Source organism: Candoia aspera, chromosome 8 (assembly GCF_035149785.1).
Source record: "Candoia aspera isolate rCanAsp1 chromosome 8, rCanAsp1.hap2, whole genome shotgun sequence".
Taxonomy (NCBI): Eukaryota; Metazoa; Chordata; class Lepidosauria; order Squamata; family Boidae; genus Candoia; species Candoia aspera.
The window spans coordinates 53,981,692-53,996,888 of record NC_086160.1 but is presented as its reverse complement, the minus strand read 5'-3'; the positions used below and the strand labels follow the sequence as shown (position 1 = coordinate 53,996,888).

Below are 15,197 nucleotides of genomic sequence, written 5' to 3'. Positions count from 1 at the left end.
GATAAATCTCTCTTTTTTGAGACACACATCTGAAAAGTATATACTGTATATTTCTCAGTTATATCTAAAAAGCAATAGCTTTGTTTTAAATAATTTGTATGAGGGACATTTTACATTTTAAAATGACATCATATAAATTATATTTTTTAAGTTTTTGCAGATTTAGAGAAAATTATATATAAAGTTGTTGTATGTTAGGGAAAACTATGAATGAAGATTTGTAATGGTGACTGGGAAACTACCCTAATGATGCAGACAGTAAAATGGATTAATTATATACTGATCCTTATCATTGTCCTTATTATCATTATAATATAGAATATAATTCTAATTAGATTATTATTATCATCCTTGATTGCCTCTTACGTTAGTTTCTCCTGCTCTCTCTGTTCCTGCTGGACCCATTCTACTCTAAATCTCATTCATTGGCTGAGAAGATGGACAGGTAGATAGATAAGCTCATGGAGAGCCACCATATTTTGAATACCAGTTGCAATCTTTCAATTATATTCTCACCCTTAAATCTGTAGGCTCCCTAGAATGTTATGCATTGTGTCTAAGTTGCCTTGGTGAAAAGGTAAAATGGAAAGGAATGGAACTGATTCATAAGTATTATCCTGTAAATGCCTGGCATTGAGTTTCTGAGTTGCAAACACACAAGCAGCCACTGTCAGTTCTCTGAGAGGCAGATGTTCTGTGACTAGAGGGAGATGAAAGAGCTTGAGGGCCTAAGTAAACATCTCTCTTGTTCCATTTAGATGAAATAGCAATTCCAGACTTTGGCACTGGGGCCATGGAGAATTGGGGACTGATCACTTACAGAGAAACTAATCTCCTTTATGATCCAGAAGAATCTGCTGCTTCTAACAAGCAAAGAGTGGCAGCTGTGGTTGCCCATGAAGTTGTTCATCAGGTACAGTTTACTGAATACTGTTATGAACAAAAACCAAAATACAGTATTGTATTCCAGGAAATTATAATGTGCTTATCCCATAGACAATTTTCAACAGGATTTTAATCTGTCTGCTTCTGACTTATAAAATAATTGGATTAATTTGATGTTTCAGGTATATTTCACAAGCAGGTTTTATTTCATCCTCTATCAATATTTTATTTGTTGGATGGGGTTTTACTGTTGGCAGTGGTTACAGCATAAACCTGTAGCTATTCCTCAGGTCCTATGTTATTCAGCATTTATAAATCATGCTAAATTGCAAGAGTTGTGCTATTTATAAGGATTCTTTTCACTTGGCCCTTCTTCTCACAAAGGAGGCTAAAAGAACAGTGTGTGAAAAAATTACACTGAATCCAGCAACCTCTCAGCTTAACAGCAGAACTTCTTCACCAATATGGACAACTGCTTCCAACCAGCATTTACAATATAACCACTCACTGAGATTGCATCAAAATTAAATAAAGTAAAATCTGATGTTTAACAGGTGCCTAAAACTGTTATCTTAACATGTTAAGCATACGTTTTCAGTTGAATGTGTGTGTTCTGAGAAACCTCATCAGACTTTTGAAGGATAACATTTATGATTCTATATCAAACACTGTGTTTTCGAAACTATAGTCTATCTTTTATTTTTTATCTGAAGCATTTTTATCCCGCCTTTTGACAAAAAGCTTTCAAGGTAGGATAGTTCAGTTAGAAGTTTATTATCATTTTTAAATGAATATGCATTTCAAAAGAGCTGAATTGAGATGTCAATAAATCACTGAAAAAGCTTAGTTCTCCTCCAAACTGTTCTGACAACATCGTGAGCAGTTCAGTTGCTCTGAGTTCTGATTGTACTTCTTTCAGACAAACCATGATCATAATTAGAGGTTGTCAAGTTTCAGTAACATGACATACTGCAAATTGAAATGAAAAGACCCAAGCCTTATTATAGTTATATTTGAGCTGAAGCAGGATGTTCACAAACATGGAAGGAGGTTATGCTGATTCCCAGTATGATAAATCATTATCCAGATGCAGTCAATATTAAACAAAACTACTTGCAAACATGCAAACCATAAGGCTTCAATAATAAAGCACCCCAACAAGGGCAGGTAACAATGGTTTGGCTTGGTATTTGAAACTCCTGAGAGAAAGCAGGAACGTTTTCATTTCAAATGATGGAGTTTTGCAACCAAGAATGGCCAGTTCCTAGTAATTACCCATCTAACCTCAAAACTGAAGCTCTTGGAAATAACAGGCCTCAGCATACTGCCCACCTCAGAAAGTAGCACATTATTCTTCACATACTTTGATCCCAAGAGATGGCCTTTTTAGTACAACAAGGTACAGTTCAATAAAACATCCCGGACAAGTTGCAAATAAGGTAGGACTATTGGATATGGGCTGGAAAAAATCAGATGATCACTGGAAGAGATGCAGAAAACTCTAATCCTTTCTTTCCATCTACTGACATCTGGATTTTTGTAGCCCCTGTCTAGGTTGTCCTTGTGTTAATTCTTTTCCAGAAAAAAGGAAAAAAAGTCTTGTGTAATACCTAAACAGCTGTGTTATGGACAATATGCTTTTTATCTTCCTATTCACAAAGATAATGCTGTTTGCTTCTTTGACTAATTATAGTGGTTTGGAAATATTGTGACCATGGATTGGTGGGATGACTTATGGCTAAATGAAGGATTTGCCAGTTTCTTTGAGTTTATGGGTGTAAACGCTGCAGAAAACAACTGGCAAATGGTAAGAATTCATGTCCTTGTATAATTATAGAATGTGAACAGAGGCAGTGTTACTCATGTTTTAGGTATATTTTAGCCCAGGGATTTTGATAGAAATGGTTTTTCCAAAAAGACAATGATTGAATAAAATCACAGTTTTGAAACCCCATGTTGTACTCCCCACCACTGACTTTTATTCTTTTTAATGAATTTATTATTAGTGTAATGCTGATCATTGTTGAAAATCAGCCTATATTAGAGAATACACAATGGGACTGTGCTTCTCAATAGTCCATCCAGGACTATAGGAGGCAGGCATTTTAGATGAGTTGTTGAATCCTCCAGCATGGGCTTTGGGGTTTACTATTTTATAAAATAGCTATAATAGACTCCCCCAGTCTAAGTGCTCTCCAGCTACATGGACTTCCATCCCCAGAATTCTCATGAGTGATCATACTTACTAAGGAATTCTGAGAGTTGCACAGATCAAGGCTGGAGGTAGCTGCTCTAAAATATCAATAAAAATGTTCCTTTCTAAGAATTTAAATAAAACACACCTCTTAAATATTAAGCATGGCTACTGATCAAGGTGATAGCTATTAGCTGAACTTATCTGAGTTCAGAAGCAATGCACATCAGGTTTGGTTTGTGTTTGATTGAGAGATTGCCCAGGAATATCAGGGCTGTAGGCTAGTTGGAAAGTTAAAAATCTTCCTGGAAGAAAACAGTGGCAAACAACTTTGGAATTGCTGCCAAATAAACTGAATGGTTTTATCTTGGTCACCAGGAGTTCAGTACAACATAAGGGAGGTATTTTGTTTTTAGAGGGATAGGTTTCATTAACTTATTTAGCTCTGGGACATGAGATTTACAGCTGTAGATTCAACCTGTAAATTTTCCTCCTTGAAAGTTATCAAATTTGGTGATAGAAAAACAGCTTGACCCAAATATTAGCTAATTTTTCATTTCCACAAGATGTAGTGATGATATCCTAGATAGATTTATATAATGGTTAGGCAAAATTCTGGAGAATGACTATTTTTTTGCTCTTTATCCTGTTCATTAGCTAGCTATCAGTCCAAAACTGGAGCTTTCCTCTTATCCCATGATAAGGTGAGATTGACATTTGGCATGCTTTTGTTAGGGAAGATGTGCTAATCATTCTTCAGGCATTAACCTGCTTTTAGCTAATGAAGTAAATCATTTTGGGGAATAATTATTTTTTTCCCCACCCCTTTTTTCTCTACAGCTGGACCAAATTTTAATTGATGACCTACTCCCTGTGCTGAAGGATGATTCTTTGCTTTCATCTCACCCTATTACAGTGAATGTGTCTTCTCCTGATGAAATAACTTCTGTATTTGATGGCATATCCTACAGCAAAGTAAGGAAGAACTTAAGTTTCCCCATATAATTGGGAGAAAAGAAGATAAAAATCTATAGTGTTTGAGCCTATTCAGTCTTAGGGAAAAACCAGGAGGTGGACCGTATGGACATTGATCTTACACCTGCATTCTTTGTGTATATCTGCCTGTGTGGTGCTACAGTTTAGTGCAGGAGAGATGGAAAAGTTGGTTTCCCTGTGTAGCAGAGGAATGTGATATAGAAAGTACCTGAGACAATAATTAAATGGATAATCTTGGCATACTGCACTGTAATTTCCACCACATAATTGTCTGCAGGAGCACAGCCATCCAGGCCAATATATATTATATGCAGTGACACACAGGGAATGGTAAACTAATCATTATCTTTGTACTGGCAATGATGTTATACCTTGTGTATATGGTTCCTACTCCTTGATTTTTTCATTGTGTATTCTGTGTGAGTGGGTGTCTATATAGTACATCAATAGTGATGATGCAGCTTAGATGTGAGTGGCCTTGTCTCTGCAATAGCCATGCATTTCTACTACTATTTCCTTATATAATTCAGGGAAAGTGGCCATTTAAATGGAAATTCACATTCATAGCCAACTCTTGAATATGTAGTTGGGACTTTGATATCCAAGCTCAAGGTATGAAAAAAAGAAGGAAACGCCCTAACATTTTTAACTGTTTATGGGATTACCAGTTACAAAATTTATGCAATGCAACCTTCATCTGGGCTTGCACAGTGGTACCATTATGGTCCAATCATATAAGCTTTACTCATGTCCAGGCACAGATCTCCACTCATGTTGGCTGGATCATCCACATATGTTTTTTACAGGCTGAAATTGCACAGCTGGATTGAACTGTAGCAAACAAAGTTGTTTACAAACCTTTTGGTCATCCGATTATCTATTTGTAACATTAGAAAAGTACCTTGAATCAAATCAGAGTATTACTCTACTTCTGTCAATGTTGCCTATGCTGATTATGAGCAGATCTCCAGAATCTCAAACTAACTTGGCAGTGCCAGAGATTGAACTTGGGACCTTCAGTATACGAAGCATGTATTTGCCACTGAACTCTGACACTTTTCTCATTGGATTGCTTCAAGTTAGAGTAAGGATGGGGAAACAAAGCCACTGACCGTAAGCAGATGTGTAAATTGGCACAGATGTCTTGAATCAGCATGCCAAATGGAGCTGGCTCATATTTATCAGAAAATGTCTTCACTAATACTATGCTTCAATATGTACTCAATTTCTCAGATGTGTCCTTCCCATCTGAAAGAGGTTTCTGCTTTTCTGTCCGTCATTCTCAGTGTCAGTTTAAGTTTCTACTGGTGGTGCTTGTGCTTACTGAATGGTTGTAAGGTGTCAAGAAGGGTGCTTCTGTTATTTTCTGTTACATACTGTATCTTTCCATGATCCTGAAGCTTCCTTGGCTGTCCCCTCTTCCCAATTTGTTAAAGTTCCATAGCAGGACTATGATTCCTTTTGATACCTTCATCTGAGGTTTAACTGAAATGTAGGAAGCCAGGGAACTTGCAGATGGCTGGAAAGATGATTGTACCAGTGAAAGACAAGACATTCACCTGCACACAGACATATGCTCACTTGGTTACAATAATCCTGTCCTTCCTCTGTGAGAATTGCATTGAAATGTTCTCCTTACAGTTGGAGTCAAAGTAGAAGCGATCTTCAACACTTATAATCCACATATAATTGTTAAAATCATTCTGATTAAAGCTGTGTGTGTGTGTGTGTTCTTCCTTTTTTTTTTTTTTTTGGTACTTATCTGGTGAAGTCTGGAAGCTATAAATTTCAACAGACTGGAATTTCTGGGTATATTGGCTTTTGTCAATATTCTCCAAAATTTAAATGACAGAATCCATGCAAACCCACAAAAAGCCAACAAAGGCTTGAGTTGAGCAATTTGGGGCTGAAGGGTAAACTTTTATATCATATATGCTTCTATAAAGACAAGCATTTACGGTAAGGATTGCACAGAGAGGGGGAGAGTATAAATTATCAGTACGTTTTATTCAGGCAGGCTGACACAGTTTGCTTGTTTGTTTTTCCAACACCATGAATAGAAGTTGGTATATAAAGTGCTATTTACCAATACTATCAAATCTCTGTCTAGGGAGCATCACTTCTCAGAATGCTTGAAGACTGGATCTCACCAAATCACTTCAGAACTGGATGTCAGGTATGAGATCTGCTGAAAAGGTGCAAAGCGATCACTCCAAATGTTTAACAATCTGAGGCTGTACATGTTTCCCTGGGAGAAATTATTGGGCTTTAGTTGTGCATGAACAAACTTTGAGGACTGTGTGTGAATCACAGCATAGGACAACCTTCCCTAATCTTGTGCCTTTCACTTGAGTCTAGATTAAAGGTCCCAGAATTCTTTTTTTAATAGTAATTAATTTTATTAAAAGTTACAGTTACAACAAATAAAAACTAATACAAACTAAAAAGAATAAAATAAAAAATAGAAAGTGCAGAAAATAAAAAATAGAAAAAAATAAGAATATAATAAAGAAAAAAAAAAGAAATATATAAAGAAATGACTTCCCCCTTCATCTTAAGGTAAAGGTAAAGGTTTCCCTTGACGTAAAGTCCAGTCGTGTCCGACTCTAGGGGGCGGTGCTCATCTCCGTTTCAAAGCCTTGGAGCCGGCGTTGTCCATAGGACACTTCCGGGTCATGTGGCCAGCATGACTCACGGAACGCCGTTACCTTCCCGCCGAAGCGGTACCAATTAATCTACTCACATTTGCAAGTTTTCGAACTGCTTGGTGTGCAGGAGCTGGGACGAGCAACGGGAGCTCACCCTGCCGCGCGGTTTCGAACCGCCGACCTTCCGATCGACAGCTCAGCGGTTTAACCCGCAGCGCCACCGCGTCCCCCCTTCATCTTAAGTATAAACAATTTTAGTAACTTATCACCTCTCTTAAAATACAACAAATGATATTTTATTCCCATATTCCATCTCTTATCTATAATCAAATCCATAAAGCCTTGTCATTTCAGTCCTGATGTCAGCAAAAGTCCATTAAGGGTTACCAGAGATAACAATATATCTGTTTTAACTTTGATCAAAAAACCAACTTTATATTCCTTTCTTTTATTTCTAACAATCTTGATCTTTAGTCCCTTCAAGTAATGCCTAGAACTTGATTTCTTTTCATTTTTTCTTTGTCACTTCTCACTAAATTCTTCAAAACTTTAACAAGCCTCTTTTGTAAATCCAATATAGGAATATTATCCAAATAACTCTTTTGGTTTGTTATTTGTATATCCCTTTTTAATTATTAAGACATCAGATGGTTTATTTTGTATGTCCAGTGTAACATCTTTTTCCATGTCGTTCTTGTAGCCTGTCACTTTATATCCACTTTCAAATCAGTCTCAATCTTGTCAGGTAAAATTTGTTCCTCTTCCATAACATCTTTTAAACACAGTTTATCTATAGAGGCAGACAATCTTAAAATTAATTCAGGGTCCGTTGTTCAAAAATATCCTTCAATATGTCCAGTGATAAAATATTTTGCTTCATTCTGTATTTGTAAGTCGAGTTTGAGTGTTCTTCTCCTTTAACTATAACTTTTAGCTCCCTCTAGTTCCCTCTAGTGTCCACTTTTTAAAGTCTTTTTTTTTTAAGAATTCAAAACAAAAGCATTTTCCCGCAGGAAGGATTCTTTATAATTAATTCCAAAATCTTATTTCAAATTTATCTGGACCCTTAGTCCATTTGTAACTTCCCAAAATCAAAGTTCTAATCACACTTTTGCTGTTCATTCCAAAAAAAATATTTTTTTTAAGTCCTTACACTTGTATTTAAAACTTCTTTCACTAAAGATTGAAGGAAACTCACCCATTACTATAAAACGTGTCAGTCCTAAGGTTCCTAATAGCTTTAAAGCAGTTAACAAGCAATTTCCAAAAGTGATTAGAAATAAAAGTCAGCTAATCAGCTTCCTTAACAAATTTAAACATTCTTCCTTCCCATGGAGATATCTGTTTATTTAATTCAAAAAATACTTTAAGTGAGGCAGTATTCCAAATTTAACTGCCCCTATTGTTCATTTTTTAAACTTTCTTATTCCAAAATCCCAGTAAGCTTTTTGCATTTAATTATTTTTAGATCTTTGTAACTGGTTCCTTCCTTCTTACTGTAATCTTTCCCAGACTGAATGTACACTCCCCCAGGTGACTCTAGGTGCTCTGCTGGTCTGGAGGTCTCTTTACATTTTAAATATGCTCCATTTAAACACGCTTTAGAAAGTGGCAGACCCAGTGCTTTAGGATCGGGCAGCCCCCTTGTCCTTTAAACAGGCTTCATCCAAGTCTGTGAGCGTAGTCTCTTCTTCTGCGGCTCCTGGCGCTCTCCCTGCAGGTTGCCTGCAGGGTCTCTCTGGACCCTGCAGGCTTCCTTGCAAGGAGCTGCCCACCCCCAAGCACATGTGGGTGATATCATAGGCTTTCCTTGTTCCAAGAAGTTCCATTAACTTGGGTATATTGCCCAGCTTTCGGTCTTTGCCTTTGCGTCATCCCTGCTATTTTGCGGAGATGTGCTAGTCTGCCATGGTTTCACCTGGAAATCACTGTTCATCCTTATCTCAAAATACAGTCTCCTAGATTTCAATATCCTTTGCTGGGGTAGTTGGGGGAGAAAAGCAGCCACTCAGCCAACACAGTTATCAACTTCTACAGGAGGGTCTAGCAACTTACATTTACCTTTAAATTACCTAATGAAGATATTAGTAATCCAAATTTCAGGGGTTATTGATACTGTGCCCATCAGTATTTCTGACTTCCACTAGTCTTTATACAACCCAGATCCCAATCTTATGATTTTATGCATCAGCTGTAATACAAATAATAAAAATATACCTCTTTCTGCCCTTCAGAGTGGTGGTTGAACAAAAAGTTTGATTGTTTAAAAGAAAGAACTCACATCACAGTAGCACACTGCTGCCTACCTTACAGAAGTGCATCTATGAAGCTGAAACTGAGATCAAAGTACTAAAGGTTTCAGAGCCCATAGTAACATTTTCATAATTGCCACTTATGCTAGTTGAGAAATAATCATTGTGTGAGCAGCTGACTGCCTTCTACACTTGAGCAAGAAGCAATTGGTTTGCATATTTGATTTTGTACTTTCAATTCAAGCTAGGAAGAATCGTATAAATTAACTTCATGAAAGCATCAAAGTGCTGAATGAGAGAAACAGTGCCATCTGTCGTTCTAATGCAGCACACTCAAATTTGTAGGAAGTGCCAAGAAAAATGTGATTTATCAAATGACACTTCTAAAGTATCAAAACAAGAGATGACTTTTGGAATACATCAACTGTATCTAAAATGACTGGAAAAGTGATTGAGAGACTACAGAGTTAGTCCTTTTTTTCTGCACAACTTCTATCTTGCTGTTGGCATGCACATGGATAAAAACACATACACACATGCCACGCACATGCAGTTAAGGGAAGGGAATTTCTGAAGCTTCCACACTATACACATATTCACATGGATACAAAAATTGCTTTCACCTTTACTTTAACTTCCATATTGCTGCTATGAACACATTTATAGAAACTGTGCCCATGGGAAGAAAGCCAACTTTTTGGATAGAAGATGTTATTCACTTTAATGGGTATGAGGTCAGAACAACTGTACCGGCAAAGCTTACCACATTAGTGCAGGGACCCAGCAATGTGTCAATGAATCATGGGATACAGTTGTTAATTATTATGATGTATATCTCACCTTTCCTTCAGAAGCTTAAAAACTCCCTGCTCTGGGTTTTCCCACAACTTCCCCCACCCCACAGCTTTTGAGATAGGCTAAGCTGAGAGACAATGACTAATCCAAAATCTCTTGATGACCTTCTGTGGCTGAGATGGACGTGAATTTTGCTCTTTCCTTCTCTAGTTTATCACCTTATCCACTAATCCATGTTAGCTCTAATAAAGGGTTATTTACCCTTCTGATTTATAACTTTAAATCACAGCATGGTCACTGGATAGTGGCTTATCAAGTATAACATACAATGTTCTTCATGTCTCTACAGGACATATTTTAATAGCCACATCCTCCATCCATCCCATTAAATGAAGAGGAAAGTTGTACTGACTTCCTGCACTAAGTCATTAATCTGAAGAAGAAACAGTGATAGAATCCTCTTTCCCACTTGGCAGAGCCTTATGGCCTGTGGCCCTGTGCCATGTGATGATTATGTACCTTTATCCAACCTTTACATTTTTAGCAAACCAGGCACATTATAGCCCTAAAGAGCTTACCATTCAGCAGAAGTTATTCCCATGTGCAGTCCTTGTCAAACTCACCTCTTTTGTTTAAAAGCTGACCTCAGGTAGAAATTCAACAAGAAGAAAAAACAAGTTAGAAACAAAAGTGCTGGGGGTGTGTGGGGGGTGTGTGTGGAGAGGAGGGAGAGAACACTTGAAAGACAATTCAGCAAAAACACAGCTGTTTTCTGACAATAAAATCCACACACCAAATCTTGCGTGTCTGCAGGATCTGCTCTTTGGTGCCTGAAAGCAAGTTTCAGTGCTTTTGAAAGGACAAATCTATTCTTTATCCAGCAGTGACATTGAGAGTCAGCAGTTTCTAGCCTGACAAATGTATTGGGCCGTGCATTAGGGGCCAGAGAGCTGAGAAAGAGCGAGACAGAATTCTAGTTGTGTTTTTTTTTTGTTTACTGAAACCTATGTGGTGTGCCTAGATTATAAATTCCTGTCTTGTTTAATGGATGAGAGACTTATTTTAAGAAGTGTGTTCTTGAATAATTGCAATAGAAGGTGAAGCAGAGTATTATGAGAGCAATCCACTTTATCTAAATAGCTTTCACTTGGAGAAATAATTATGGTCAATGAAAGTTACATTACTAACTATGTGTAAACCAAGGACATTTTTAAAATTCACAGGGTTTTTTTATCTTGAGGACTTTTATGAAAACAAATGTATAGTCCTAAAGGATTAATTTTGCATCCTACAAACTGGTATTCTTAAAAAACTCAGCATTGTAGAGCCATATCGTATATATCAGAGTGGAAAACTTACGGCCCTCCAGACTAGCTGGGACTGTTGGAATTGGGAAGATCAGCAACATCTGGAGTGCCAACAATTCCCCTGCTTTACCTGTTCTTTCATCGGTACTACATGGCTTTGATAACCTAGTGCTATTTTTGTTTACAATGGAACACCTTCTCTGGTGTTTAGTAGGATAAGATGGATTGCTGTGCAGCCTTAAAGTCACAAGGGGAATTGTTTAGAAAAAGTAGCATTGAGCACTACCCATTTATTTGGCTGCCTCTATGATGTGCATATCTGTGCACATCATTTACAGTATTTATGTGCATATGTGCATAACTGTGCATATCATTTATTTGGCTGCCTCTGTGATGTGTATTCAACTTGTACAGAGTTTGTACACTGCACCAAGCCATGTACAATGACCAAAGCATGATCTGCAGGTGCCAAGTAAAGGAAAGCTGCTGTAATATCAATCAATATAATCTGTACAGTAAACGATAACGTTCAGACTTTGCAACCCCATGTAGTAACTCTTTTTTTTCCCACAGAGATATCTAACAGACTATCATTTTAAAAATGCAAAAACAGATGATTTCTGGGCAGCAATGGAACAGGTATGTTCTCTTCTCTTCAGTAACTTCACACTTTTCACCAATAGCATATGACCTTGCATCAGAGAAGAGATAATAATTTAACATTAATCAAGCTTTTATTGTTTTTCTGATGGCACAATTAGGAGAAGACAAGGAGACCACAAATGAATTAAAGAACTAGGAATTGATGAGTCTAATAGCAGTTTGCAGCTTTTTTCTGTGCATTTTCACCCAACTGCCAAAATTCTCTGGGTGGGTTTGTAAAGTAAACATGCTGAAACAGTGAAGCAAGACTCAAAGAAAAAGAACCAAGGCTTTTTCAACCCTAGATGGAGCCTTAGTTAACTTATACCCGTTATCTTGGGGTACGAAGCAACTACATGGTTTGGTTGGAGGCCCAATGGATAATCTTGAAAACACTCAGAGAATCTGGCCAAAAAGGAAGAAAATTGTACATTTAGCACAAGATGTGTCACCAAAACTCCAGCTACAATTTAATATCGATTGTGTCACAAATAAATGAATTACTCAGAAACCTTCAGAAAAATTAGTATCACCTCCTTTCTCTTGTTCAAGAGCAGCACACATTTGAATTCACTGTTTCCATCCATGCTTTGTTTTCATCTGGAAAGCCTGAATGAAGCTGATAATGTAATGCGGTAGAATAGTGGAGTAGATTTATTCTCATTTGGGGATAACTTGCAATCCCAGGAATTGGTGTATCGCAGGATTCTGAAACTCTCCTAAGTCAGAAGCAGTCCAGTTTGACAGGCCCAGTTTGAAAGTGGCATCTAAGAAACCAAAGTTTTGTACCACCCATTAACAAACAACGGAAAGCCATACATAGTGGCATATTTTTTCAGTGTAATGGGATGAAATTTGCATATACATTAGATTCTTCTAAGAGTTGAAGCAATTTTAAGTTTGGGAGCTAGCTTACTTTAAATTCTGAGTTTACTATTTTCTTTAAAATAAAGTGTCTATAACTTTTTTTTTTCTGTGTTTCAGGCAGAATTAGTTAGCTTTTGCAGCCAAAGCATATCAGACTAATACTGAGTATACTTTTGGTGCATGAGGGAAGAATTCCAGTGTTTAATAGCCCCACTGCATGCAGAAGACAAGCCAATAAGTTTTCTTCCATAATTATTGTCCCCTCTGATGAGAAAAGTCTCCAGAGCTTTTTCCTAAGCCAGGGCTTGTCTTTGAAAACTGCAATTTCTTTCCTACACTTTACACCTGGCTGTGCCAAGATCCCTCTTTATTTTTTTATTGTGTCCATTATAACAAACCTCTTTATTTTTTTATTTACTGTTGTAATTTTCTCTCTAACTCTTATGCAGAGGTAGGAAGATATCAGAATGATATGTTGTCACTTCTGATAGTTCTCTCCAGTATTTCTGTCCAGAAGTTTCAAAAGATAGCTATCACATCTAATAATGGAAGCAACATAGTGATCCTCTGTGATATTATTGACATTCACTAAATATACTGTAGTTATACTATTTGGACAAGGTGCATATATGGGATTTCTAAAGCTGGTGTTTAGAAATAATTCTCTTTAAGGATTCTGTCACTAGAATAGCCAAATTATTATTTTTTCAGTCTGATTTTGCATTCTTAACATGACTATCCATTGTTATTGTCAGGTAAGTGGGAAGCCTGTCAAAGAAGTAATGGACACATGGACCAGGCAGATGGGATACCCTCTGCTAAAAGTTCATTTAAACTCAACAGTCACACAGCAACGTTTTCTACTGGATCCCAAAGCAGACCCTTCCCAGCCATCTTCTCAATTTAGGTATCTGCCATCTAACAGTTTGATATGATATTGCTAAGTTGAGCACAGTTCAGATTGGGGCAGTTTGTTTTCTCAAATGTCTTCACCAAGTTGTCCTTACACAGATAACTGATATAATAGCAAAATAGTTGGATTGGTTCGTATATTTGGAGTGGAGAACCTGCGAACCTTCCATTGTTGCTGTGGTGTAACTTCCATTTTTATGCCAATTGATCCTAATGGCTGTAATTGATGGAATTGGGAGCCCAACAACATTTTCAGAAAAAAATGCTGATCCATGCCTTACTTAGCTGCAGTAAAACTAAGTCTGTTTTTCTGCCAAATCAACCATGATTCTACAGTCATTGAAGCTGATCAATGAACCCACCTATTTAATTAATTTCAGTAGCTTGATCAGTCATTGCTTGGCTGGAGAAGTATTCATTCCACATTGGCAGAGTATATGTTTGCGTTCAGAAGGTCCTTAAAGGAAAGCAGCTGCCAAGTCAGTTTAAATAAAACTGAATTAGATGGGCAGAGAGGTTGACACAGTAAAGGCAGCCTCCTACGTTGTTGGAACTGTTGCTAATTTCTAGAGCTGAACTAATATATTCTGAGTTGTTATAAAAGCATTTGGTTTGAACAATTTGCCAATATCTTGATTGCTTTTATCCAAATAATTAAATCACATGTGTCAGGCTTCAACCTATTACTGGAGAAATGCCACCTAGTATTTGAGAACAGTAAGTCTAAATGTGATGACATCACTATGAGAGGGGAGGAAAAGAAGAGGTGAACTGGGAACAGTGATTCATGCCATGTTCACCACTTAGTTGGAGTCCTATAATGCACTGCACATGAGGCTGCCTTTGAAGACCACATGGAAGCTTCAATTAGTCCAGAATGCAGTAGTCCAGTTGTTGATGGATACTTGCCAACATGAGCACATTGCACCAGTGCTCCAGGCCCTGCATTGGCTTGCTATTAGCTTCCATGTGCAATTCAAAGTGCCAGTTTAACTTTTGAAGTCTGCATGGCTTGGCTTTGAAGTATCTTCATAACTGTATCATCCACTCAGTTTCAACCCACCTGATATGGAGCTCCTGGAAAAATCTATTAGTAGTCCCCATTTCCAGGTAGCCTGGATGGAGGCCTGCAAACACTGTTTTTCTGTGGCACTGCTGATTCTATGGAATTCCCTGCTGTCTGAAATCCAGTCAGTTCCTGCCTTGTTGGGTGTCAGGAAATTATTTAAAACAGAAATTTTAAGAAGGACCTTAGTTATAAATGTTACCTATGCATATTGTTTTCTGGTGGTTGTATGCATGCTTCAATTATTACTTATTGTTAAGTAAGATGACATATACTCTTCTATTGCTGAGATTCTAACTACCAGGAGTATCTTGATTGCAACAGGTTGAAAAGTTGAATAAAAAATAAATTACATAGGGAGGGGGGAAGGAAGGAAGGTTTCCCTGACTTGCAGAAAAATTCACCTTTTATTCAGTCAGCCTAGAATTGGCTACTGGTGAAAAGCATATTATTTGGCCTTTTTCCAAAGAAAAGTGTTATGGTCCACTTTGCATGATATGCTTAGCAGCATCAGTGGAGGGGACCAACATGTCTGCAAAGAATTCAGTACAGACAAGGGTTAGATGAAATTAGTTTTAACTCAAAACAACACCGGAGTTTTTTGGAGCTATGCTAACTAACATGGTAGTGCCT

At 37.4% G+C, this 15,197-nt stretch overlaps 1 protein-coding gene across 3 annotated transcripts in view; it reads left to right on the top strand.

Annotated features, from left to right (window-relative positions):
- Positions 1–15,197, top strand: part of ENPEP (glutamyl aminopeptidase) — a 51,240-nt gene that overhangs the window by 17,163 nt on the left and 18,880 nt on the right. For all 3 annotated transcript variants that reach the window (XM_063310430.1, XM_063310432.1, XM_063310431.1), the window contains exons 5-10: positions 759–913; positions 2,579–2,692; positions 3,920–4,054; positions 6,186–6,251; positions 11,651–11,716; positions 13,342–13,493. In XM_063310430.1, the coding sequence (XP_063166500.1) occupies positions 759–913; positions 2,579–2,692; positions 3,920–4,054; positions 6,186–6,251; positions 11,651–11,716; positions 13,342–13,493 (688 nt within the window). The remainder of the gene's footprint in view (positions 1–758; positions 914–2,578; positions 2,693–3,919; positions 4,055–6,185; positions 6,252–11,650; positions 11,717–13,341; positions 13,494–15,197) is intronic.